The 26,069-nt window shown below is 46.6% G+C and overlaps 1 protein-coding gene across 4 annotated transcripts in view; it reads left to right on the forward strand.

Annotated features, from left to right (window-relative positions):
- Positions 1-26,069, forward strand: part of mast4 (microtubule associated serine/threonine kinase family member 4) — a 215,220-nt gene that overhangs the window by 53,337 nt on the left and 135,814 nt on the right. The window contains exon 1 of one of the 4 annotated variants that reach the window (XM_064942921.1): positions 12,714-13,220. The exons of the other annotated variants lie outside the window; for them this stretch is intronic. Within the exon in view, the coding sequence (XP_064798993.1) occupies positions 13,182-13,220 (39 nt within the window). The 5' untranslated portion in view covers positions 12,714-13,181. Of the gene's footprint in view, positions 1-12,713; positions 13,221-26,069 lie in introns of those variants that run through there. 4 annotated transcript variants of the gene reach the window in all.

Raw genomic sequence — 26,069 nt, forward strand, 5'->3', positions numbered from 1 at the left:
GCTTGTATACATACAAACCCTAGCATGTCCTTTCAGTCCCATTCTCAAGGTCACCTTCCAAGGTCATGTTAAGCCCATGACCTCACATGTCCAGTAATCTTAGAATACAGTACATTACAATTATGTGACATGTTACTGTGTGTACATACATGCACAGAGGCAGGATGTATGTGAAAACTGTCAATTTCAATGAAGTGGCTGCTGTTGAGAGGTCAGACCCCTGTCAAACGCATCTGCTGGGCATAATACAGTACGTTCAGAAAGTATTCAGACCCCTTGACTTTTTTCACAGTTTGTTATGTTACAGCCTTATTCTAAAATTGACTAAATAGTTTTTTTCCTAATTTTTCACACAATACCCCATAATGGCACATATATATTTTAATTAAGAATAAATCAAATCAAAGCATATTTATTTATAAAGCCCTTTGTACATCAGCTGATATCTCAAAGTGTTGTACAGAAACCCAGCCTAAAACCCCAAAAAGCAAGCAATGCAGGTGTGTTGAAGCACGTTGGCTAGGAAAAACTCCCTTTTAAGGCCAAAACCTAGGAAGAAACTTAGAGGAACCAGGCTATGAGGGGTGGCCAGTCCTCTTCTGGTTGTGCCAGGTGGAGATTATAACAGAACATGGTCAAGATGTTCAAATGTTCATAAATGACCAGCATGGTCAAATAATAGGTCTGGGACAGGTAGCACGGCCGGTGAACAGGTTAGGATTCCATAGCCACAGGCAGAACAGTTGAAACTGGAGACACTGGCCCCATCCGATGATACCCCCGGACAGGGCCAAACAGGAAGGATATAACCCCACCCACTTTGCCAAAGCACAGCCCCCACACTACTAAATGGATATCTTCAACCACCAACTTACCATCCTGAGACCAGGCAGAGTATAGCCCACAAAGATTTCCGCCACGGCACAACCCAAGGGGGGGGGGCAACCCAACCCACCCCACCCCACCCCACACAGGAAGATCACGTCAGTGACTCAACCCACTCAAGTGACGCACCCCTCCTAGGGACGGCATGAATAAAAAACTGAAATATCACTTTCACATTAGTGTTTAGACCCTTTACTCATTACTTGGTTGAAGCTCCTTTGGCAGCGATTTAAAGCCTCAAGTCTTTCTTGGGTATGACGCCACAAGATTGGCACACCTATTTTTGGGAGTTCTTCTCTGCAGATCCTCTCAATCTCTGTCAGGTTGGATGGGGAACGTTGCTGCTCAGCTATTTTCAGGTCTCTACAGAGATGTTTGATTGGGTCCAAGTCTGGGCTCTGGCTGGGCCACTCAAGGGTATTCGGAGACTTGTCCCGAAGCCACTCCTGTGTTTTGGCTGTGTGCTTAGGGTAAATGTTCTGTGGGAAGGTGAATCTTTACCCCAGTCTTAGGTCCTGAGCGATCTGTAGCAGGTTTTCATCAAGGATCTGTCTGTACTTTGCTCCGTTCATCTTTCCCGCGATCCTGACTAGTCTCCCTGCTGTCACTGCCATGCTTCACCGTAGGGATGGTGCCAGGTTTCCTCCAGAAGTGACGCTTGGCATTCAGGCCCAAAGAGTTCAATCTTGGTCTCATCAGACCAGAGAATCTTGGTTCTCATGGTCAGAGTACTTTAGGTACCTTTTGGCAAACTCCAATTTGGCTGTCATGTGCTTTTTACTGATTATTGTCTTCCGTCTGGCCACTCTACCATAAAGGCCTGATTGGTGGAGTGCTGCAGAGATGTTCGTCTTTGTGGAAGGTTCTCCTATCTCCACAGAGGAACTCTGGAGCTCTGTCAGAGTGACCATCGGGTTCTTGGTCACCTCCCTGACCAAGACCCTTCTCCCCGATTGTGCTAGGAGTCTTGGTGGTTGCAAACTTCTTCCGTTTAAGAATGATGGAGGCCACTGTGTTCTTGGGACCTTCAATGCTGCAGATATTTTTTGGTACCCTTCCCCATATCTGTGCCTCGACACAATCGTGTCTCTGAACAATTCCTTCGACCTCATGGCTTGGTTTTTGCTTTGTAAAAAGGTGTGCATTTTACAAATCATGTCCGATCAAGTTCATTTACCACAGGTAGACTCAATCAAGTTGTAAACACATCTCAAGGATGGTCAATTCCAACAGGGTGCACCTGAGCTCAATTTTGAGTCTCATAGCAAAGGGTCTAAATACGTAAGTAAGGTGTAAAAATGTCTAAACCTGTTTTCGCTTTGTCATTATGGGGTATTAAATGCGGAAGACACATTCCTGTTGAAAACATTCAATTGGACATCTGACTAGGTATCCCCTTGCCCTTTTATTGTGTGTAGATTGAGGTAAACATTTAATCCATTTCACAGTAATGTTGTAACGTAACAATGTGGAAAAAGGCAAGGGATCTGAATACTTCCCGAATGCACTGTTTCTCTGTTTTGGGATTCCAAAATGATATTAATCCACATTTTGACGTTGTGTTTCTGCTTGTGATAGAATGGGAAATGAAACGACAGGGAACACAGTCTGTACGGGACTCCTGTAGTAATCCCTGGCAGAATCAAACTGACATCCGTTTCATATGTGCTTCTACATTTATCAAATATATAGTCCTTATATTCCTGTAACATCACGGATCCAACTTCTGACGCAAATCTACATTCTTTTATTCACGCAGCATAATACAGAACGAGAAGGTTGTATGTGATTTATTGCAACCTTGAGTTGCTTTTTGTGAGGATGTTCTTGCACCACATTGTTAAAATGAGAAGAAAGGTGTTTGTGCTTTCTGCTTGGCCTTTCAGTACTCTGACGAAGGTCAAAAGGCCAACAATAACAATAATGTGTGTGGGAGTTGAATTTAATTTGAACATCTGACGCACCTCTGCTGCAGATGTGTGCGAGGGCATTTTGTTGCACCACATTGCATCTTGGACTCCGCTGTGAGGGATTGGTTCTTTTAAGGCTGCTTTTCTTTCCAACTGAGGGATTGACTAGGGTTATAAGGTCATATATGCTCTCACTCCAAAAAACTGGCTATATACACATATGTCAGACTGAGCTTTCCCTGTAAAGGGTCTGTTTTAGTCTCTTTCTTACCCCTCTCTTTCTCCCCCCTCTTTCTTTTTATCTTTCACTTTCTCCATCTCTTTATCTTTCTCTCTTTCTCCCCCTCCACAGGCCATGGCCCTCCTCCTCCCGCCTTAGGCCGGCAGGCGTCCTCTCGCTCCGATAAGCCCAGGCAGGGCAGAGGAGTAGCGGGGGCCTTGGGTCACTCAATCAGCTCTCACTGCAGGCTCTAAGGGCTAACTCCCGCTCAAACCTCTCTTCTCCACACTCCTACGTCCTCTCCTCCTAGCCACTCGCTGCAGGAAACGGCCTTAGCAGCCCACCTGCCGGGAGGAAATGAGACACAGAAATCCCCTGGGACTTCCTTTAGAGGCCAGCATGCGGCCAAGGGCCTCTTCCGCCCAGACCCAGTGGTAGTTGCAGTGGCTATACTCCCCACACAATGCTCTACTCTGGCTGATTTTCCAACAAGGCTTGTCCTGTAAGAGGTTGTTGAAAAGCGTATACCAGTAAAGGTTGAGTGGACTACAGATTAAACTGGTCTTACTGAATGCGTTTCCTCTGAGTCCATTGAAGGAATTGAGTTGTCACTGCCGCTGTACCCTCCTGATTTGTTCAAGTCATTTCCTGACAGTTCATTTGAATCCCTTGCATGAGCTCAGGGTATTGTTGTGGAGATTGTCCCTTGAACGCTACATGTTTGCCTCGCCGTAGGTCCTGAAGTATTTGCTTTCACTTTGCACTGCGGGGAACGTCCCTTGCATTGAATAAGACTAATGACCTTTCGGATAGGTTTTCCCCAGCTCTTCATTCTCACTTTTAAATGGAATTTCCTTAATTGTGCCCTCTAAGCAGCGGCAGACTGGGAGCAGGGAATTGGAAAAGGTAACTCGGACATAATGCAATGTTTTAATTCCCACAGGTAATCTAGGGGGCATTGTTCAGAGTCAGAGAGGTGACGGGGCTAATCCACCTTCTGTTGAAGTTTGAAAGGTTGAAGAATGAATCCAAAACCAGTCCTGTTACTTTAGAGCTCTCTTCCCTCTCAATTATTCCCCCCCCCCAACACAAATGACTTGCAATCCGGCTGCATTCAAACGCTGCTCTTTTCTACAGGCGGACAGAAGTTTACAATGACGGTCACCTGTTTGACCTTCCATGCTGTTTCCCCTCTCCTCAGCCATAGGTAGCTGATTGGCTGTCACTTGTCCATGCTCGATAACAGAAATCATTTGAGTTTGGTGGAAGACGGTGAGAATGGATGGGGCGCCACTTAATATTCAGAGGGGAGTCACAGAAAATGGAAATGAGCGAGAGACAGAGGGGAGGGGAGGGGGAGGGGAGACAGAGAGGAGGGGAGACAGAGGGGAGGGGAGACAGAGGGGAGGGGAGACAGAGGGGAGGGGAGACAGAGGGGAGGGGAGAGGTCTGTGAAATTGCCGGATGGAATTGGCGTGATGGCAATCGTGAACCTACTTATTTCTCTTAATGCTAATCATTCAGAATGGGGCGACTGAAGTTGTGCCTGTGGCGGAGTGTAGCGTTGGAGAAGAGTCCCGGTTGGGTTACTTGCTGAGTGCCTGGGAACTGATTTAACTTCTAATAGAGACAGCCAGGAAAGAAAAAATAGCAATGTGGAAAATGAGTGTAAATTGACAGTGGATATGCAGTTCCAGAGCCTTCAGAAAGTATTCATACCCCTTGACTTATTCCACATTGTTACGTCGCACCCATCTATACACAATACCCCATAATAACAAAGTTGAAAACATGTTTTTAGACATTTTAGCAAATGTATTGAAAATAAAATACAGATGTCATTTACATTCACACCCCTTTGCTATGACTTTCCAAATTGAGCTCAGGTGCATCCAATGTAATTTTGATCATCTTCGAGATCACTTAAACCTGTATACCTGTGGCTAATTCAATTGTTTGGACATGGTTTAGAAGAAAAAAAACTCAATTTTGAATGTAATGTAACACAACAAAATGTGGGATGAGTCAAGGGGCATGAGGACTATGCTATGTGCTGCAAACAGTTGGTTTCAGAGGAATTGAGTGAGGCAATGTTGTTTTTGATAGCAGCACAGTAATAAGAAGCACTGTTGTTTCTATGGAAGGAAAGATAAGTCCCCCTATAGCCAGCTATAGAAGCGGTGCCCCACTATTGTAAATCTATTTTTTACACTTCTCTTTTCCTCCCTCTCACCCCTTTCCTCTCCCTTGCTCTCACCCCTTGCCTCTCCCTTGCTCTCAGCCCTTGCCTCTCCCTTCCTCTCACCCCTTTCCTCTCCCTTCCTCTCAGCCCTTTCCTCTCCATTCCTCTCAGCCCTTGCCTCTCCCTTCCTCTCACCCCTTTCCTCTCCCTTCCTCTCAGCCCTTTCCTCTCCATTCCTCTCAGCCCTTGCCTCTCCCTTCCTCTCACCCCTTTCCTCTCCCTTCCTCTCACCCCTTTCCTCTCCCTTGCTCTCAGCCCTTGCCTCTCCCTTGCTCTCAGCCCTTGCCTCTCCCTTGCTCTCAGCCCTTGCCTCTCCCTTGCTCTCAGCCCTTGCCTCTCCCTTGCTCTCAGCCCTTGCCTCTCCCTTGCTCTCAGCCCTTGCCTCGCCCTTGCTCTCAGCCCTTGCCTCTCCCTTGTTCTCAGCCCTTGCCTCTCCCTTGTTCTCAGCCCTTGCCTCTCCCTTGCTCTCAGCCCTTGCCTCTCCCTTGCTCTCAGCCCTTGCCTCTCCCTTGCTCTCAGCCCTTGCTCTCAGCCCTTGCTCTCAGCCCTTGCTCTCAGCCCTTGCTCTCAGCCCTTGCTCTCAGCCCTTGCTCTCAGCCCTTGCTCTCAGCCCTTGCTCTCAGCCCTTGCTCTCAGCCCTTGCTCTCAGCCCTTGCTCTCAGCCCTTGCTCTCAGCCCTTGCTCTCAGCCCTTGCTCTCAGCCCTTGCTCTCAGCCCTTGCTCTCAGCCCTTGCTCTCAGCCCTTGCCTCTCTGCAGTCTCTGTCCTCTGGACATTCTGACCTTCAGATGCGCCCCATATCTTTGGCCCAGAAGAGAGAGAACGTATGAATAATTACTCATTTAATAGCAGAGGCCAGTTAGCCACGTCTGCTCTCTGCAGATGGACAGGCGGTCAGGACAGGATAACAGCTGTATTGTTTGAATGGAGAGCAGGAGAACAATTTCTGGCAGGATATCCTCCTTTGCGTTACATGGTCACCTAGGGCGCCACAAAAACGTGTCTGTTCCGCTCGGGGAAAGGGCTGAGGCAGAACTAGGGCCCCCAGTCGCCTCTCAGTCCCTATGCTTAATCAGATTGGTCTCCCCTTCTCTCTCCCTCTTGGTCTCCCCCCTCTGTGTGTCCCCCCCCCCCTCTGTCCTCCCCTTCTCCCCCCTTCCCTCGGTGTCCCCCCTTCCCTTCTGCCCGCGTCCCCCCCCTCTGTGTGTGTGTGTGTGTCCGTCCTCTTCTGTCTGTGTGTCCGTCCCCTTCTGTCTGTGTGTCCGTCCCCTTCTGTCTGTGTGTCCGTCCCCTTCTGTCTGTGTGTCCGTCCCCTTCTGTCCGTGTGTCCGTCCCCTTCTGTCCGTGTGTCCGTCCCCTTCTGTCCGTGTGTCCCTCCCCTTCTGTCCGTGTGTCCCTCCCCTTCTGTCCGTGTGTCCCTCCCCTTCTGTCCGTGTGTCCCTCCCCTTCTGTCCGTGTGTCCCTCCCCTTCTGTCCGTGTGTCCCTCCCCTTCTGTCCGTGTGTCCCTCCCCTTCTGTCCGTGTGTCCCTCCCCTTCTGTCCGTGTGTCCCTCCCCTTCTGTCCGTGTGTCCCTCCCCTTCTGTCCCCCCTCCCCTTCTGTCCGTGTGTCCCTCCCCTCTGTCCGTGTGTCCTCTCCCCTTCTGTCCGTGTGTCCGTCCCCTTCTGTCCGTGTGTGTGTCCGTTCTGTCCGTGTCCCGTGTGTCCCTCCCGTGTGTCCGTCTTCTGTCCGTGTGTCCGTCCCCCTTCTGTCCGTGTGTCCGTCCCCTTCTGTCCGTGTGTCCGTCCCCTTCTGTCCGTGTGTCCGTCCCCTTCTGTCCGTGTGTCCGTCCCCTTCTGTCCGTGTGTCCGTCCCCTTCTGTCCGTGTGTCCGTCCCCTTCTGTCCGTGTGTCCCCTTCTGTCCCCCCTTCTGTCCGTGTGTCCGTCCCCTTTGTCCGTCCCCTTCTGTCCGTGTGTCCGTCCCCTTCTGTCCGTGTGTCCGTCCCCCTTCTGTCCGTCCCCCTTCTGTCCGTGTGTCCGTCCCCCTTCTGTCCGTGTGTCCGTCCCCCTTCTGTCCGTGTGTCCGTCCCCTTCTGTCCGTCCCCTTCTGTCCGTGTGTCCGTCCCCCCTTCTGTCCGTCCCCTGTCCGTCCCCCCTTCTGTCCGTGTGTCCGTCCCCTTCTGTCCGTCCCCCCTTCTGTCCGTCCCCTTCTGTCCGTCCCCTGTCCGTCCCCTCTGTGTGTCCGTCCCCTTCTGTCCGTGTCCGTCCCCTTCTGTCCGTGTGTCCGTCCCCCTTCTTCTGTCCGTCCCCTTCTGTCCGTGTGTCCGTCCCCTTCTGTCCGTCCCCCTTCTGTCCGTGTGTCCGTCCCTTCTGTCCGTGTGTCCGTCCCCTTCTGTCCGTGTGTCCGTCCCCTTCTGTCCGTGTGTCCGTCCCCTTCTGTCCGTGTGTCCGTCCCCTTCTGTCCGTCCCCTTCTGTCCGTGTGTCCGTCCCCTTCTGTCCGTGTGTCCGTCCCCTTCTGTCCGTGTGTCCGTCTTCTGTCCGTGTGTCCGTCCCCTTCTTCTGTCCGTCCCCTTCTGTCCGTGTCCGTGTCCGTGTCCCCCCTCTGTCCGTCCGTGTCCGTGTGTCCGTCCCCTTCTGTCCGTGTCCCCCCTTCTGTCCGTCCCCCTTCTGTCCGTCCGTCCCCTGTGTCCGTGTCCGTCCCCTTCTGTCCGTGTCCGTCCCCTTCTGTCCGTGTGTCCGTGTCCGTCCCCTTCTGTCCGTCTGTCCGTGTCCGTGTGTCCCCCCTTCTGTCCGTCCCCCTCTGTCCGTGTGTCCGTCCCCTTCTGTCCGTGTGTCCGTCCCCTTCTGTCCGTCCGTCCCCTTCTGTCCGTGTGTCCGTCCCCTTCTGTCCGTGTCCGCCCCCTGTCCGTGTGTCCGTCCCCTTCTGTCCGTGTGTCCTTCTGTCCGTCCGTCCCCTGTCCGTGTGTCCGTGTCCGTGTGTCCCCCCTTCTGTCTCCGTCCCCTTCTGTCCGTGTGTCCGTCCCCCTTCTGTCTCCCCTCTGTCTCTGTCCGTGTGTCCGTCCCCCTTCTGTCCGTGTGTCCGTCCCCCTTCTGTCCGTGTGTCCGTCCCCCTTCTGTCTCTGTGTGTCCGTCCCCCTTCTGTCTCTGTGTGTGTCCGTCCCCTTCTGTCTCTGTGTGTGTCCGTCCCCCTTCTGTCTCTGTGTGTGTGTGTCCCCTTCTGTCTCTGTGTGTGTGTCCCTTCTGTCTCTGTGTGTGTGTGTCCCTTCTGTCTCTGTGTGTGTGTCTCTGTGTGTCCCCCCCTTCTGTCTCTGTGTGTGTGTCTCTGTGTGTGTCCCCCCCCTTCTGTCTCTGTGTGTGTGTGTGTCCCCCTTCTGTCTCTGTGTGTGTGTGTGTCCTCTCTGTGTGTGTGTGTGTCCCCTTCTGTCTCTCTGTGTGTGTGTGTCCCCTTCTGTCTCTCTGTGTGTGTGTGTGTCCCCTTCTGTCTCTCTGTGTGTGTGTGTGTCCCCTTCTGTCTCTCTGTGTGTGTGTGTCCCCTTCTGTCTCTCTGTGTGTGTGTGTCCCCTTCTGTCTCTGTGTGTGTGTGTGTCCCCTTCTGTCTCTGTGTGTGTGTGTGTCCCCTTCTGTCTCTGTGTGTGTGTGTGTCCCCTTCTGTCTCTCTGTGTCCCCTTCTGTCTCTGTGTGTGTGTGTGTCCCCTTCTGTCTCTGTGTGTGTGTGTGTCCCCTTCTGTCTCTGTGTGTGTGTGTCCCTTCTGTCTCTGTGTGTGTGTCCATTCTGTCTCTGTGTGTGTGTGTCCCTTCTGTCTCTGTGTGTGTGTGTGTGCGTGTCCTTCTGTCTCTGTGTGTGTGTGTGTCCCCTTCTGTCTCTGTGTGTGTGTGTCCCCTTCTGTCTCTGTGTGTGTGTGTGTCCCCTTCTGTCTCTGTGTGTGCGTGTGTCCTTCTGTCTCTGTGTGTGCGTGTGTCCTTCTGTCTCTGTCTCTGTGTGTGTGTGTCCTTCTGTCTCTGTGTGTGTCTGTCTCTGTGTGTGTGTGCGTGTGTCCTTCTGTCTCTGTGTGTCTGTGTCCTTCTGTCTCTGTGTGTGTGTGTCCTTCTGTCTCTGTGTGTGCGTGTGTCCTTCTGTCTCTGTGTGTGCGTGTGTCCTTCTGTCTCTGTGTGTGTGTGTCCTTCTGTCTCTGTGTGTGTGTGTGTCCTTCTGTCTCTGTGTGTGCGTGTGTCCTTCTGTCTCTGTGTGTGTGTGTCCTTCTGTCTCTGTGTGTGCGTGTGTCCTTCTGTCTCTGTGTGTGCGTGTGTCCTTCTGTCTCTGTGTGTGCGTGTGTCCTTCTGTCTCTGTGTGTGCGTGTGTCCTTCTGTCTCTGTGTGTGCGTGTGTCCTTCTGTCTCTGTGTGTGCGTGTGTCCTTCTGTCTCTGTGTGTGTGTCCTTCTGTCTCTGTGTGTGCGTGTGTCCTTCTGTCTCTGTGTGTGCGTGTGTCCTTCTGTCTCTGTGTGTGCGTGTGTCCTTCTGTCTCTGTGTGTGCGTGTGTCCTTCTGTCTCTGTGTGTGCGTGTGTCCTTCTGTCTCTGTGTGTGTGTGTCCTTCTGTGTGTGTGCGTGTGTCCTTCTGTGTGTGTGCGTGTGTCCTTCTGTCTCTGTGTGTGTGTGTCCTTCTGTCTCTGTGTGTGTGTCCTTCTGTCTCTGTGTGTGCGTGTGTCCTTCTGTCTCTGTGTGTGTGTGTGTGTGTGTGTCCTTCTGTCTCTGTGTGTGTGTGTGTGTCCTTCTGTCTCTGTGCGTGTGTCCTTCTGTCTCTGTGTGTGTGTGCGTGTGTCCTTCTGTTTCTGTGTGTGCGTGTGTCCTTCTGTCTCTGTGTGTGCGTGTGTCCTTCTGTCTCTGTGTGTGTATCCTTCTGTCTCTGTGTGTGCGTGTGTCCTTCTGTCTCTGTGTGTGTGTGCGTGTGTCCTTCTGTCTCTGTGTGTGCGTGTGTCCTTCTGTCTCTGTGTGTGCGTGTGTCCTTCTGTCTCTGTGTGTGCGTGTGTCCTTCTGTCTCTGTGTGTGTATCCTTCTGTCTCTGTGTGTCCTTCTGTCGTGTGTCCCTTCTGTCTCTGTGTGTGCGTGTGTCCTTCTGTCTCTGTGTGTGCGTGTGTCCTTCTGTCTCTGTGTGTGCGTGTGTCCTTCTGTCTCTGTGTGTGCGTGTGTCCTTCTGTCTCTGTGTGTGCGTGTGTCCTTCTGTCTCTGTGTGTGCGTGTGTCCTTCTGTCTCTGTGTGTGCGTGTGTCCTTCTGTCTCTGTGTGTGCGTGTGTCCTTCTGTCTCTGTGTGTGCGTGTGTCCTTCTGTCTCTGTGTGTGTGTGTGTGTGTGTGTCCTTCTGTCTCTGTGTGTGCGTGTGTCCTTCTGTCTCTGTGTGTGCGTGTGTCCTTCTGTCTCTGTGTGTGCGTGTGTCCTTCTGTCTCTGTGTGTGCGTGTGTCCTTCTGTCTCTGTGTGTGCGTGTGTCCTTCTGTCTCTGTGTGTGCGTGTGTCCTTCTGTCTCTGTGTGTGCGTGTGTCCTTCTGTCTCTGTGTGTGCGTGTGTCCTTCTGTCTCTGTGTGTGCGTGTGTCCTTCTGTCTCTGTGTGTGTGAGTCCTTCTGTCTCTCTGTGTGAGTCCCTTCTGTCTCTCTGTGTGAGTCCCTTCTGTCTCTCTGTGTGTGAGTCCCTTCTGTCTCTCTGTGTGTGAGTCCCTTCTGTCTCTCTGTGTGTGTGTCCGTCCCCTTTCTGTGTGTGTGTGTCCGTCCCCCCCTTCTGTGTGTCCCCCCCTTCTGTGTGTGTCCGTCCCCCCTCTGTGTGTGTCCGTCCCCCTTCTGTGTGTGTCCGTCCCCCTTCTGTGTGTGTCCGTCCCCCCTTCTGTGTGTGTCCGTCCCCCTTCTGTGTGTGTCCGTCCCCTTTCTGTGTGTGTTGTGTGTGTCCCCCTTCTGTGTGTCCCCCCTTCTGTGTGTCCCCCTTCTGTGTGTCCCCCTTCTGTGTGTCCCCCTTCTGTGTGTCCCCCTTCTGTGTGTCCCCCTTCTGTGTGTGTCCCCCTTCTGTCTGTGTGTGTCCCCCCTTCTGTGTGTGTCCCCCCTTCTGTGTGTGTCCCCCTTCTGTGTGTGTCCCCCCTTCTGTGTGTGTCCCCCCCTTCTGTGTGCCGTCCCCCTTCTGTGTGCCGTCCCCCTTCTGTGTGCCGTCCCCCTTCTGTGTGTCCCCCTTCTGTGTGTGTCCGTCCCCCTTCTGTGTGTGTCCCCCCTTCTGTGTGTGTCCCCCCCCTGTGTGTGTCCCCCCTTCTGTGTGTGTCCCCCTTCTGTGTGTGTCCCCCCTTCTGTGTGTGTCCCCCCTTCTGTGTGTGTCCCCCCTTCTGTGTGTGTCCCCCCTTCTGTGTGTGTCCCCCCCCCCTCTGTGTGTCCCCCTTCTGTGTGCCCGTCCCCCCCTTCTGTGTGCCCCCCTTCTGTGTGTGTCCCTCCCCCTTCTGTGTGTCCCTCCCCCTTCTGTGTGCCGTCCCCCTTCTGTGTGTGTCCGTCCCCCTTCTGTGTGTGTCCGTCCCCCTTCTGTGTGTGTCCCCCCTTCTGTGTGTGTCCCCCCCTTCTGTGTCCCCGTCCCCCTTCTGTGTGTGTCCGTCCCCCTTCTGTGTGTCCGTCCCCCTTCTGTGTGTGTCCGTCCCCCTTCTGTGTGTGTGTCGTGTCCCTTCTGTGTGTGTGTCGTGTCCCTTCTGTGTGTGTCGTGTCCCTTCTGTGTGTGTCGTGTCCCTTCTGTGTGTGTCGTGTCCCTTCTGTGTGTGTCGTGTCCCTTCTGTGTGTGTCGTGTCCCTTCTGTGTGTGTCGTGTCCCTTCTGTGTGTGTCGTGTCCCTTCTGTGTGTGTCGTGTCCCTTCTGTGTGTGTGTCGTGTCGTGTCCCTTCTGTGTGTGTGTCGTGTCGTGTCCCTTCTGTGTGTGTGTCGTGTCCCTTCTGTGTGTGTGTCGTGTCCCTTCTGTGTGTGTGTGTGTCCCTTCTGTGTGTGTGTGTGTCCCTTCTGTGTGTGTGTGTGTCCCTTCTGTGTGTGTGTGTCCCTTCTGTGTGTGTGTGTGTCCCCCTTCTGTGTGTGTGTGTGTCCCCCTTCTGTGTGTGTGTGTGTCCCCCTTCTGTGTGTGTCCCCCCCCTTCTGTGTGTGTCCCCCCCCCTCTGTGTGTGTCCCCTCTGTGTGTGTGTGTGTGTGTGTCCCTTCTGTGTGTGTGTGTGTTTGTCGTCGCCCCTCCCCTTCTGTGTGTGCTTGTCCCCCCCCCCTTCTGTGTGTGCTTGTCCCCCCCTTCTGTGTGTGCTTGTCCCCCCCCCCTTCTGTGTGTTTGTCCCCCCTTCTGTGTGTGCTTGTCCCCCCCTTCTGAGTGTGCTTGTCCCCCCCCTTCTGTGTGTGCTTGTCCCCCCCCCCTTCTGTGTGTTTGTCCCCCCTTCTGTGTGTGTGTCCCCCCCCCTTCTGTGTGTGGTCCCCCCTTCTGTCTGTCACCTGTCTCTCTCTCCCTTTCCCCCTCTTCTCCCTTCTCTCTCCCTTCTGTCTTTTCCCCTCCTCTCCCTTCTCTCTCTCTCTCTCCCTTCTCTCTCCCTCTTCTTCCCTTCCTCTTCTTCCCCTCTCCCTTTGTCTCCCCCTCTGTCGCCCTCTCTTTCACACACTAACTCACATTCACATATGCTCTCTCCCACACACTCATTCACATTCAAACACACTCTCTCACACATGCACACTGTACTGAACTTCCAGAGGGGCGAGAAGAACAAGAGGGAGATGTCAGCTGACTACCCCTCTCCAATCAGATAAGTTCTGATGTAAGTGTTAAGCAGCTGCTAAAATCAGATTTAGTGTGAGGGAGGGAGTGAGCTGGAGAGAGCGGAAGAGAGAAAGAGAGAGAGAGAGAGAGCACGCAAGAGAGCCAGTTGTAGGCAGCCAGTCAGTGCAGCATGGCTATGTGCCGATAGGGAGGCATGAGAAGCCAGAGCTCTGTAGCATGGACGAGTCCAGCATTCTGAGGAGACGAGGGCTACAGGTAGGGAGATGGGAACAGTTATGTGTGACGTGTTAGTGTGTTTCTATGCGGAGCAGTGCTGCTGGACAGCGGAGCACAGTTAGGAGTTTCCTACCTTTTGTGTTAACAGTTGGCGGTACCGGGTGAATAACAATTTGGCGCTGTGTGTGTGTCTGTGTGGGAGTTACTTAACTATTCACAGAACTGTGTTTTGTAGTTTTCTTAATTAGCTTACATCTCCATACACATTGTAAGAACATTGGACAGAAATAGATTGATTTCCTCCGAGTCGATTTGATTTCTCAGTTTCTTTGCTGTTGCCTTAGATTTCATGCTTTATGATATTAGTGTTAGACCCTGGCTCGGCTGCTGAGATGAATAGGCTGTAGGTTCCTAGCTATAGAGGCTGATTGATCTTGTCTGAAGTGCTGTCAACCAGCCTCTTATGCCGTATTGACTTTTTTATGATAATGGCGCAGATATCGAAGCTTGTGCCCCGCCCACGGAAGCCTTGATAAAAGTATTGGATGCGTGCAGGGCTGCTGCCATCCACAACAAATGGTTGCTTTATGAACGCGTGATTGCCGTCATCGTCCCATAACCGAATGGACACATGGTGCCAACATGGGGGTGCAAGACATTGCTCACATTTCATTCCTATCCAGAACTTTATTCCAAGGTGTTTGATGTCTCTTTGTTTTGTTTTTGTATCCACAAACACTATTCGAAAGCATCTTTTTTTCCCGTACTTTATATTTGTTGCACACAACGGCAGTTTGCACAGATCAGTACTTGGTGAATAGCTCAGTCACTCCAAGTGAGAGTTGCTGGGAAAAGGGGATTCAGAAGGGCTGTGAACTATTGTTGACTGGGATGTGAAACCTAAAGTGTGGTTTTATGGATCCTAAATTCCCAGTGAGTCATTTTATGTGCCAAGTTTTAATTGGTCTGCACTCCATAGATGAATCGCAGCAGTAAAATGGCTTTTATGCTCCAACATTAATTTCATTATAAACAAAGGTAATTCATGCACGTTAGAGATTGCATTTTCCCCCTGTGATGTTTTAATGATTTAAAATGATAGACAAAGCTAGGGACAGCATGTAGATGACCAAGTTATTGTTTTTTGTTCACTATTTAAAGTATGATGGTCTTTCCCTAGCAATTATTCAATTTTAGGAAAATCTAACATTCATTCTGAGCTTTATTTAGGTTTTTTTTATGCTCTTATTAATGACTTTCTCTATAGTAGCTATGAACATTTTGTGTAATTGCCGCGTGTGTTTATCAGTAGCTCCCAAAGCCGTGATTTCCCTCACAGTAGCCAGCTAATCCCTAAACTCTTTGCTTCCGGCATTACCTTTAAAGGACACCATTACCTCCCTCCTTGTTTATTGTTTCACACAGACATTACACCCAACGCTCTCCTTTATGAGCCCATAGAGCGCTGGTCAAAAGAAGTGCACTAGACTGTAAAGGGAACAGGGTGTCATAGGACGCAGCCTAGATAGTGTTTACGTTTTTGTGAAGGAGAAGTGCATGGCTTTGAGCTGTATGCTGATTTATACACAGTATGTGGGATTTGGAGTGAATTCACCAGAAGATTGATTCATTTCTATATTGTATGCTATATTTAATGCTTTTCAATGTTATCTTGGCTTTTTTAAGGAGTCTACGCAAACGGACACACCTACTCATTCAAGGGTTTTTCTTTAATTTACTATTTTCTACATTGTAGAATAATAGTGAAGACATCCAAACTATGAAATAACACACATAGAATCATGTAGTAACCAAAAAAGTGTTAACCTGTCTAGGACTGGTTCCGCTAGCGGAACCCCTCACCAACAGCCAATGAAATTGTAGGGCGCCAAATACAAATCAACAGAAATCTCATAAATCTAATTTCTCAAACATACAAATATTACGCACCATTTTAAAGATAAAATTCTCGTCAATCCAGCCACAGTGTCTGATTTCAAAAATGCTTTACAGCGAAAGCACCACAAAAGATTATATTAGGTCACCACCAACTCACAGAAAAACAGCCATTTTTCCAGCCAAAGAGAGGAGTCACAAAAAGCACAAATAGAGATAAAATGAATCACTAACCTTTGATGATCTTCATCAGATTGCACTCATAGGACTTCATGTTACACAATACATGTATGTTTTGTTTGGTAAAGTTCATATTTATATCCAAAAATCTTATTTTACATTGGCATGTTACGTTCATTAGTTCCAAAACATGCTGTTGCAGAGAGCCACAGAAATACTCATAAAAATGTTGATGAAAATTCAACTATTATGCATGGAACTTTAGATACACTTCTCCTTAATGCAACCGCTGTGTCAGATTTTGAAAAAGCATAATCTGAGAATGGCGCTCAGTCCAAACCAGCCAGAGAAACATCCGCCATGTTGGGTAGTCAACATTATTTATAAATATTCTCTTACCTTTGATTATCTTCATCAGAATGCACTCCCAGGAATCAGTTCCACAATAAATGCTTGTTTTGTTCAATAATGTCCATCATTTATGTCCAATAATGTCTTTTATTACGGCGTTTGGTAAACCAATCCAAAAGCGCGATCTGGTCCATTCGGACGAAACGTTCAAAAAGTTACATTACAGGTTGAAGAAACTTGTAAAACTAAGTATAGAATCAATCTTTAGGATGGTTTATCATAAAAGTTCAATAATGTTCCAACCGGAGAATTCCATTGTCTGTAGAAAAGCAATGGAACGAGAGCTACCTCTCAAGTGAAAGTGCGTGACTGAGAACGGGGCTGGAGGCAGACCCCTTAGTCAAACAGCTCCCATCCGGCCCCCTTCACATGAGCAGCCTGAAATAACGTTCTAAAGACGGTTGACATCTAGTGGAAGCCTTAGGAAGTGCAAAATAACCCATATCCCACTGTGTATTCGATAGGGGTGAGTTCAAAAACGACACATCTCAGATTTCCCACTTCCTGTTTGGATTTTTTCTCAGGTTTTTACCTGCCATATGAGTTTTGTTATACTCAGACATCATTCAAACAGTTTTAGACACTTCAGAGTGTTTTCTATCCAATACTAATAATAATATGCATATATTAGCATCTGGGACTGAGTAGGAGGCAGTTCACTCTGGGCACGCTATTCATCCAAAAGTGAAAATGCTGCCCCCCTATCCCAAACAAGTTAAACAATCAAGTAGCCACCCTTTGACTTGACAGCTTTGCACACTCTTGGTATTCCTCACACAATAAATAATAATGACAACGTGAAAACAGGTTTTTAGACATTTTTGCAAATGTATTAAAACTAATAAACCGATTCGGTAGTATTCAGACCCTTTGCTATGAGACTCGAAATTGAGCTCTGATTAAACCTGTTTCTATTGATCATCCTTGAAATGTTTCTTCAACTTGGTTGGAGTCCACCTTTTGGTAAATTGTGTTGATTGGACATGATTTGGAAAGACACGCACCGGTCTATTTAACCTGTCTAGGACGGAACCCACCCCCGCAACAGCCAGTGAAAGTGCAGGGCGCCAAATTCAAAACAACACAAATCTCATAATTAAAATTCCTCAAGCATAAAAGTATTTTACACCATTTTAAAGAAAATTCTTGTTAATCCAGCCACAGTGTCTGATTTCAAAAAGGATTTACAGAGAATGCACTACAAATGATTGTAAGTTCACCACCACCAAGCCACAAAATAACACAGACATTTTTTCCAGCCAAAGAGAGGAGTCACAAAAAGCAGAAATGGAGATGAACTTTGATCTTCATCAGATGACACTCATGGGACTTCTTGTTACACAATACATGTATGTTTTGTTTGATAAAGTTCATATTTATATAAGAAAATCTGAGTTTACATTGGCGCGTTACGTTCAGTAGTTCTAAAACATGAGGTGATATTGCAGAGAGCCACATCAATTTACAGAAATACTCATAATAAACATTGATAAAGATACGACTATTATACATGGAACTTTAGATAAACTTCTTCTTAATGCAACCACTGTCTCAGAAAAAAAAACTTTACGGAGAAAGCAAACCATGCAATAATCTGAGTACTGCCTTTAGACAACAAAGCAGCCAAAAAGATACCTGCCATATTGGGTTGTCAACATTACTCAGTAATAGCATTTTAATTATTCACTTACCTTTGATCTTCATCAGAATGCACTCTCAGGAATCCCAGTTCCACCATAAATGTTGGATTTATTCGATAATGTCCATCAGTTATGTTCAAATATCTTCTTTTGTTAGGGTGTTTGGTAAACCAATCCAAAAGCGCGTTCAGGATGCGCCGAACGTCGGACGAAAATGTCAAAGTTCCGTTACAGCCCGTAGAAACATGCCAAACTAAGCATGGAATTAATCTTTAGGATGTTCCAACCGGACAATTCCTTTGTCTGTACAAATTAAGTGGAATGTAGCTACCTTTCACGTGAGCGCGCCAGACCAAGGCTGTGGCACTCAGCCACACCACTCACTCAAAGAGCCCTTATGAGCCCTCCTTTAGAGTAGAATCCTCAAAACAGGTTCTAAATTGTGCAAGTTCTCCCACTTAAAAATATGAGAGAGGCCTGTAATTTTCATGACAGACAAAATGAGAGAAAAAATCTAGAAAATCACATTGTAGGATTTATGAATTTATTTGCAAACTATGGTGGAAAAGAAGTATTTGGTCACCTACAAAAAAGCAAGATTTCTGGCTCTCACAGACCTGTAACTTCTTCTTTAAAAGGCTCCTCTGTCCTCCACTCGTTACCTGTATTAATGGCACCTGTTTGAACTTGTTATCAGTATAAAAGACACCTGTCCACAACCTCAGTCACACTCCAAACTCCACTATGGCCAAGAGCAAAGAGCTGTCAACGGACACCAGAAACAAAATTGTAGACCTGCACCAGGCTGGGAAGACTGAATCTGCAATAGGTAAGCAGCTTGGTTTGAAGAAATCAACTGTGGTAGCAATTATTAGGAAATGGACGACATACAAGACCACTGATAATCTCCCTCGATCTGGGGCTCCACGCAATATCTCACCCCGTGGGGTCAAAATGATCACAAGAACGGTGAGCAAAAATCCCAGAACCACACGGGGGGACCTAGTGAATGGCCTGCAGAGAGCTGGGACCATCAGTAACACACTACGTGTCCCCCTGCTTAAGCCAGTACATGTCCAGGCCCATCTGAAGTTTGCTAGAGAGCATTTGGATGATCCAGAAGAAGATTGGGAGAATGTCATATGGTCAGATGATGCTTTGGGGCTGTTTTTCTGCAAAGGGACCAGGACAACTGATCCGTGTAAAGGAAAGAATGAATGGGGCCATGTATCGTGAGATTGAGTGAAAACCTCCTTCCATCAGCAAGGGCATTGAAGATGAAAAGTGGCTGGGTCTTTCAGCATGACAATGATCCCAAACACACCGCCCGGGCAACGAAGGAGTGGTTTCGTAAGTAGCATTTCAAGGTCCTGGAGTGGCCTAGCCAGTCTACAGATCTCAACCCCATAGAGAATCTTTGGAGGGAGTTGAAACTCTGTGTTGCCCAGCAACAGCCCTAAAACATCACTGCTCTAGAGGAGATCTGCATGGAGGAATGGGCCAAAATATCAGCAACAGTGTGTGAAGACTTAAATGAAATGAAGTACTGTAACTTCCTCTCTCCATCTGGAAGATAGACATGCAGACAGCCACAAAGTGTGCACTGAAAGTTTAAACCGTACTGTCAGTGAGACACTTCACACAAAGTGTGTACTTATGCCCTACTGTCACTCCACAGTAATCAGTTATTTATGACAGATATCATAAATGGTCAAATGTTTACTTGCTTACGTTATTGATAAGGTTTACTGGAATAACATGTGTGCACACGGTTATACAGGAAGAAATTAGGCCTGTAAAGAGTAGAACACTTGAATGACAAGTACACATGGCCATTCATCCAGCCCGTTCTTTATACATATAAATGCCCATTTGAGTTTACTTGTCTTGTGTGAGGCTGTCACATTGATGCATTATCTCAAGTGTGTTGATGCAGAAGTTGGATGGGTCTGTAACGACATGTGTTCTGGAGAGAATGTGATCAGTTTATTCCAAGTCTGGATAACTGCAGTTTTCAAAGTCATGGCCAATTGTCTTGCCCCGAGTAAAAGTGATTTAAGAGCAATTGGGGTGTAATACTGCTTAAAGCCTGATTCATCAGTAATTGTTAGCAATTTCAGGTAATTTAGGCAAAAGTGACACAATGCCCTCAGATTAAAAATAGATTCTTATACCCGCTGCCAAGTTTTAGGTAAGTTTGAATTTATACAAGTAGGAAAGGCTTTAATAATAATATATTTGTGGAATTTTCGATAATGGGGAAAGTATGAGGAATATATCTGTGGATTTGAATTTTTGCAACAAAATTAACACTGCATTTCAGTCATTGTTTCCCTGTCATCAAATCCCCTTGTGTGAATCCCTTAACATACAGTGCCCTTCTGAATTATTGGCACCCTGGGTAAATATGAACAAAAAGGCTATGTAAAATGTATAGTTTCAGCTTGATCTTACACTGGAAATACTATATGAAGCTAAAATTTGAGTTACAATTGTTCAACCCCAAAAAGTTTAGCATCAATTATTTTTTTCCAAAAACATGCATGTCACAATTATTGGCACCCCTGCATTTAGTACTTTGTGCAGCCTCTCTTGGCCAAGATAACAGCGCTGAGTCATCTCCTATGATGTTTGATGAGGTGGGACAACACATAGGAAGGGATTTGAGACCATTCAACAACACAAACTCTTCAGATCCTTCAGTCCTCGCTTGTGGACTCTCCTCTTCAGCTCACCCCAAAGGTTTTCAACAGGGTTTAGGTCAGGGGACTGAGATGGTCATTGCAAAAGCTTGATTATATGGTCTTTGAACCATTTTCGTGTGGATTTGGAGATATGCTTTGGATTGTTGTCCTGCTGGAAGACCCAAAGATGACCCAGTTTTAGCCTTCTGGCAAGGGCATTGTCGAATTATAGTGACAATATCATGTTATACAAATCAAAATTATAATTTATATTTGAGATTCTTCAAAGAAGCCACCCTTTACCTTGATGACAGCTTTGCACACTCTTGGCATTCTCTCAGCCAGCTTCATGAGAAATATTTTTCCAGCAGTCTTGAAGGAGTTCCCACATATGCTGAGCACTTGTTGGCTGCTTTTCCTTCACTCTGCGGTCCAACTCATCCCAAACCATCTCAATTGGATTGAGGTCAGATGATTTTGGAGGCCAGGTCATCTGATGCAGCACTCCATCACTCTCCTTCTTGGTCAAACACCCCTTACACAGCCTGGAGGTGTGTTGGGTCATTGTCCTGTTGAAAAACCAGTGATATTCCCACTAAGCGCAACCAGATGAGATGGCATATCGCTGCAGAATGCTGTGGTAGATATGCTGGTTAAGTGTGCCTTGAATTGTAAATAAATCAGTCTCACCAGCAAAGCACCATCACACCACCACCTCCATGCTTCACGGTGGGAACCACACATTCGGAGATCATCCGTTCACCTACTCACAATGACACAGCGGTTGGAACCAAAAATCAAAAATTTGGACTCATCAGACCAAAGGAGAAATTTCCACCGGTCTGATGTCCATTGCTTTTGTTTCTTGGCCCAAGAAAGTCTTCTTCCTATTGGTGTCTTTTAGTTGTGGTTTCTTTGCAACAATTCGACCATGAAGGCCTGATTCATGCAGTCTCCTCTGAACAGTTGATGTGTCTTACTTGACCTCTGTGAAGCATTTATTTGGGCTGCAATATCTGAGGTGGTTAACTCTACTGAACTCACCCTCTGCAGGAGAGGAAACTCTGGGTCTTCCTTTCCTGTGGTGGTCCTCATGAGCCAGTTTCATCATAGGGCTTGATGGTTTTTGCGACTGCGCTTGAAGAAACTTTCAAAGTTCTTGAAATGTTCCGTATTGACTGACCTTCATGTCTTAAAGTAATGATGGACTATTTCTTTGAGCTGTTCTTGCCGTAGTATGAACTTGGTGTTTTACCAAATAGGGATATCTTCTATATACCACCCCTACCTTGACACGACACAACGTATTGGCTCAAACGCATTAAGAAGTAAAGAAATGCCATAAATGAACTTTTAACAAGGCACACCTGTTAATTGAAATGCATTCAAGGTGACTACCTCACGCCAAAAGTGTGCAAAGCTGTCATCAAGGCAAAGGGTGGCTACTTCGAATAATCTCAAATATAAAATATATTTTGATATGTTTAACCCTTTTTTGGTTACTACATGATTCCATGTGGGTTATTTCAAAGTTTGTCTTCACTATTATTCTACAATGTAGAAAATTGTAAAACATTTTTTTTTTTTTTTTTTTAAACTTGAATGAGTAGAGGTGTCCGAACTATTGACTGGTAGTACATCAATTCGATTTTGTTCATAAGAATTTCTAGGGGTGCCAATAATTGGCATGTTAGATTCATATGATATTTTGAGTTTAAGATCAAGCTGATAAACAACAACATTTTCCCCCAGCCTTTTTGTTCGTGTTTACCTAGGGTACCAAAAATTCACGAGGATACTGTACATTGTCCAGCAAAGGTGTCCTATTCTGATATGTCTTAGCCCTCTGTGCGAAGGTTTTCCTCTTTTCCTTGTTCTCTCCCTTTTCCATAAGAAGCTCTGCAGTCAGACTACAAAGTGAATATTATAACAGTAGCACCTTGTTGCATATTTACCACTGCCAAGCCGCACTACATCTTGACACAATGCTCGCTTAACACGGAAGTCAGCCGCACCAATGTGTACACCTGTACACTGTACACCCGTGTCAGGGTGCATGAGCCTGGCCCACCACAGGAGTCGCTAGAGCACGATGGGACAAGGACAACCCTGCCGGCCAAACCCTCCCTTAATCCGGACGATGTTGCGCCAATTGTGCGCCGCCTCATGGGTCCCCCGGTTGCGGCCGGCTGCAACACAGCCCGGTAATGAACCCCGATCTGTTGTGACACTGCTAGCACTGCGATGCAGTGCCTTAGACCGCTTCACCACTCGGGAGGCCTTTGAGTTGTTCATTTTATAGTTGTTTATAATTACAGTTGTAGGACCAGGCATGGGGAGTCTCTAGAGTATTAGCTGTGTTTGTTTCATTTAGCTCCTTTTTCACATGTATTCTTAATCTGAACGAATGAGGACAGGGCATTTCTGATGAGGCAATTTCTCATGTAATTGCTTTTTTGATTGAAGGTAATAATTTTTTGCATGTTACAGAATGCGTTCTGTTTATTTAGTTTATTTCCTATGCCATTGTAAATGTTTTGCAGTTATAAAAAATCTTAACAAATCTCTTGATAATTGTAATTTTGCATAATGTTAAGTGGCCTTGACAAGTTTTGTTTCTTGGTCAAATCTAACCAATTTTTCTCTTCCTCAATCATATTGCAAGAATCCGTTCTCAGATCATTCCCAGAAATTAAGTGTTACCAGTAGTTATACTATAGATTTAGCATTGTGTGTCACTAACCAGGTTTCCATCCAATTTTTTTATGCACGTAATATTAATAAATGTCATGACAGGCCTGATGGAAACAGGAAATTTGAAGGTAAACTTTCCAAATGTTGAATACGCGAGATAAGGTGATCTTTTTGACGGTAAAATGAACTATGTGAGGAAAGGCTGTGGAAATGTTGATATAATATCCATCATTTGGAAGTTAACTTGAAGACACGTGATGACATGTTGTGTGGTCCTCCCACTACAACTTTACTGGTGAAAGTGGAAGGTGATGAGCTTTGACAAATAAAAATAATCTTTCTATTTTGTCCATAATAATGTCATGTAAGCTGTACCTGCACTGTATCGGCCAGCTGTTGGCTAGAACACACGTGCCAATACCAGAGTGGGCACATTCGCAATATAATGCAACATTTTCTGTGACAAAAACATCAGTAGAGTTGAAAATGCAATGGAAACTATTTGTATGTTTTACTCGGTACATGGGAATTTAAATGCAGAAGTTATGTGCACTGCGTCATCATGCGCAGACGTATCACCAATAGGTCAATTTGATGGAAACTCATCTCTGGTGGGAAAATGCTAATATTTTATTTATGCAGATTTTGGAATATTCACATGAAAATCTCATCAATTGGATGGAAACCTAGCTATAGCAACTCCGACGTGTTGCCTTGGGCTTGTCTAGCACTTTCCTGTACAGGAGTAGCCTACGGCACAATCAGTTCTATCTCAATTTCATATTGCTTTCTCAGAGTGTCCGACTGCCTCAGTCTGTGCATGGCTATCTGGCGAAATGGCATTTGAGACTGGACTAATCTTCTCGTAGCATGTTATCTGATCATGTCAGTGTATTTGTATTCACAACGTGACATTTGCTCACGCAATTGGCTTGTGCGAGGTGCACTGGTAATCCACTAGTGTGAGACTGAGTATTCCTGCCGGCCAGCCAAGCTCTTTATTTCATCCACACTATCGGGTGAATGGCACTTTGCATGTATTATCAGTTGTGTGTTGATTGGATATGAGTAGAATTAACCGTGCATGAATAGCTAGTGTTTTGAGTTGGGTTAGAGTTTGGCCTTGATGACAGGGATGATTGTGTCCTTTTTAAATGGACACATGGATGTTCTTGGGGAAATATTGTATAATGACTCATGGGGTGTGCTGCTACTGAAGCGAGAATGACAGATTCAGACCTTGTCCATTACTGGATCTATCAGTTTCCTTAGAATTAAAATGACTTGAAGTTGCTGGATGTCAGGGCTCAGGTGACAGTCCAGTTGCCTAGGTTTTCCTTTGTGTTGAGCCAGGACACTGCTAGTGTTTAAAGACTGGGCAGGAAACTTAGTTTTAATTCTTTGAACACATCCACTAAAATATGTTATCGATACCACACCATTCAAAGTGTTGTGTTAAATACCATCTTATATCCATTCTGCCAACATATTTCCCACTAGCAACATATAGTAGCCTATATTCTCACATGCAATTTGAACTAACAACTTGCTTGGCTTTGTTTGAGATGCAGTGCAGGAGAGGTTCAAGAGCAGAACATATACCAAGTCTAGCTGAGAGGTTAAACCCTAGATCAATTCCTGTCCTGGTGAATGAAACCTTCACACTGGACACTGGTGGAGCAGCCAATTGATACATTTATGACAGACTGCATCCCCCTTATCAGGCAAAGTGCTATAGATATCAACAAACAGATCAGTGAAATATCCCACAGTAATTGTGAGCTTTGCCATCAAGAGCGGCTCTCTCCATAAATAACACAGGAGTTGATCCCTGTCTGAGTGAGTGGAGCATATTGGAGAACAGTTAGTTATTATTTCGTGGGTGACCAGTGGTGATGGGGCCCACTGTTTTATATCTCTGAGCTAAAGCCTATGCATTGGTTCTGGGAGCTAACATGGGTTTTTAGGTCTCAGGAAAGGGTTTTCACCAAACCAGCTCCGCTTCATATGCAATCCTGGCCTTTTTAGCAAGCAAGTCATTTGAAGTGTTTCTCATGTCATTTTGTCCTGGTGCCTTTGAGCTTTGTTACTAAAAAGATGTGTACCTGAAAGGGTTAATAGTTAATAATATCCTTTGTTATGACACTATAAACTCCTATAATAAATCATAAACATATATTCCTTAATTTAAAAGATAATATCATTGTTTCCTCATCTAAGTGTTACAAAGAGGATCTTAAAAATCGTGAGCCGATCTTTCATCTCCCTCAGATCTATGAGAGATTTCCGATATGTATGAAAAATGGTTGGGCGAAATGATTAACATGGATAGGATATCACAGTTCCTTTTGAACATGATGCCTTCTTTCTTGTCAGTGGAAATATTAGACGCTGGAATCACTAGTGTTTTACTCATGGTATTTACTCATCTTAACCAAAGAGATCCCTGACAGGCTTTCTGGGAGCAGACTCATCAATCAAACATCAGGTTATATTCTACATCCACACAGAAAGCCTTTGAATCCTTCTATAATTATTCACAACATTAATTATGTGTGTGTTGGTATAACCACTTTGCTTATACTGAGTAATTCCAGCGGAGATGTCCGCACACTATGGCATACCATGGAACTCCCGCAGATCGTTTTGATGTCAGTTGTCTCGTCTGTACCCCCAAAATGTCCCATTTTCAACCCTCTCCCACAAAAACTCTGAGTTCTTTTTTGTCATTGTTTGCTGATGAGATTAACTTTTAGAGTTGCGTTCTTTTAGTGTTGTGCTGTGCTCATCTCAGTTTTTATGTGAAATACTTGGCACACTGATACAGGTTGTGTGAGACACAGGCTGTCGTAGTGTAGTTTATATTTGGATTGACGACATGTCACACTACCTCTCTCTCAAGAATCTAGTGGTCGAGACATATCTCATTGTGTGTAATACATTATGTTGTGATCATAATGCATCATAAGACCTTTTTATATGCATGTACAATACCTTAATATGTCTAGTAGTTTAGATTTCTTGTCATGAAATTTCAACTGTTAATACTTTCTACCTATGTTATACAACGTCATAAGAACTGGTTGTTGGGAAGAAGAAAAAACCCTTGAGGCTGTGGCACTTGTCTTTTTGTGACGTCCCTTCAACCCAGTCATACAACCCCACTATCTGTGTTTAAGGAACTGGGCTTTCTCCTCTTAGTATCCTGCAAGTCAGCAGTTTACCAAGGCCAAGAAAGTGCACTTTTGATCTTGAGATGAGCGAGAAAATCAAAGGGAATTATTAATAAAGCATCACAAGAAGGTCTTTAAAGAGTCACTGCCTGCTTTGATGTCAAGTCTTGCAGTTGACGAGGTTCCCGCCAGCGGTAATCCAGTGACATT

Source organism: Oncorhynchus masou, chromosome 28, assembly GCF_036934945.1.
Source record: "Oncorhynchus masou masou isolate Uvic2021 chromosome 28, UVic_Omas_1.1, whole genome shotgun sequence".
Lineage (NCBI taxonomy): Eukaryota > Metazoa > Chordata > Actinopteri > Salmoniformes > Salmonidae > Oncorhynchus > Oncorhynchus masou.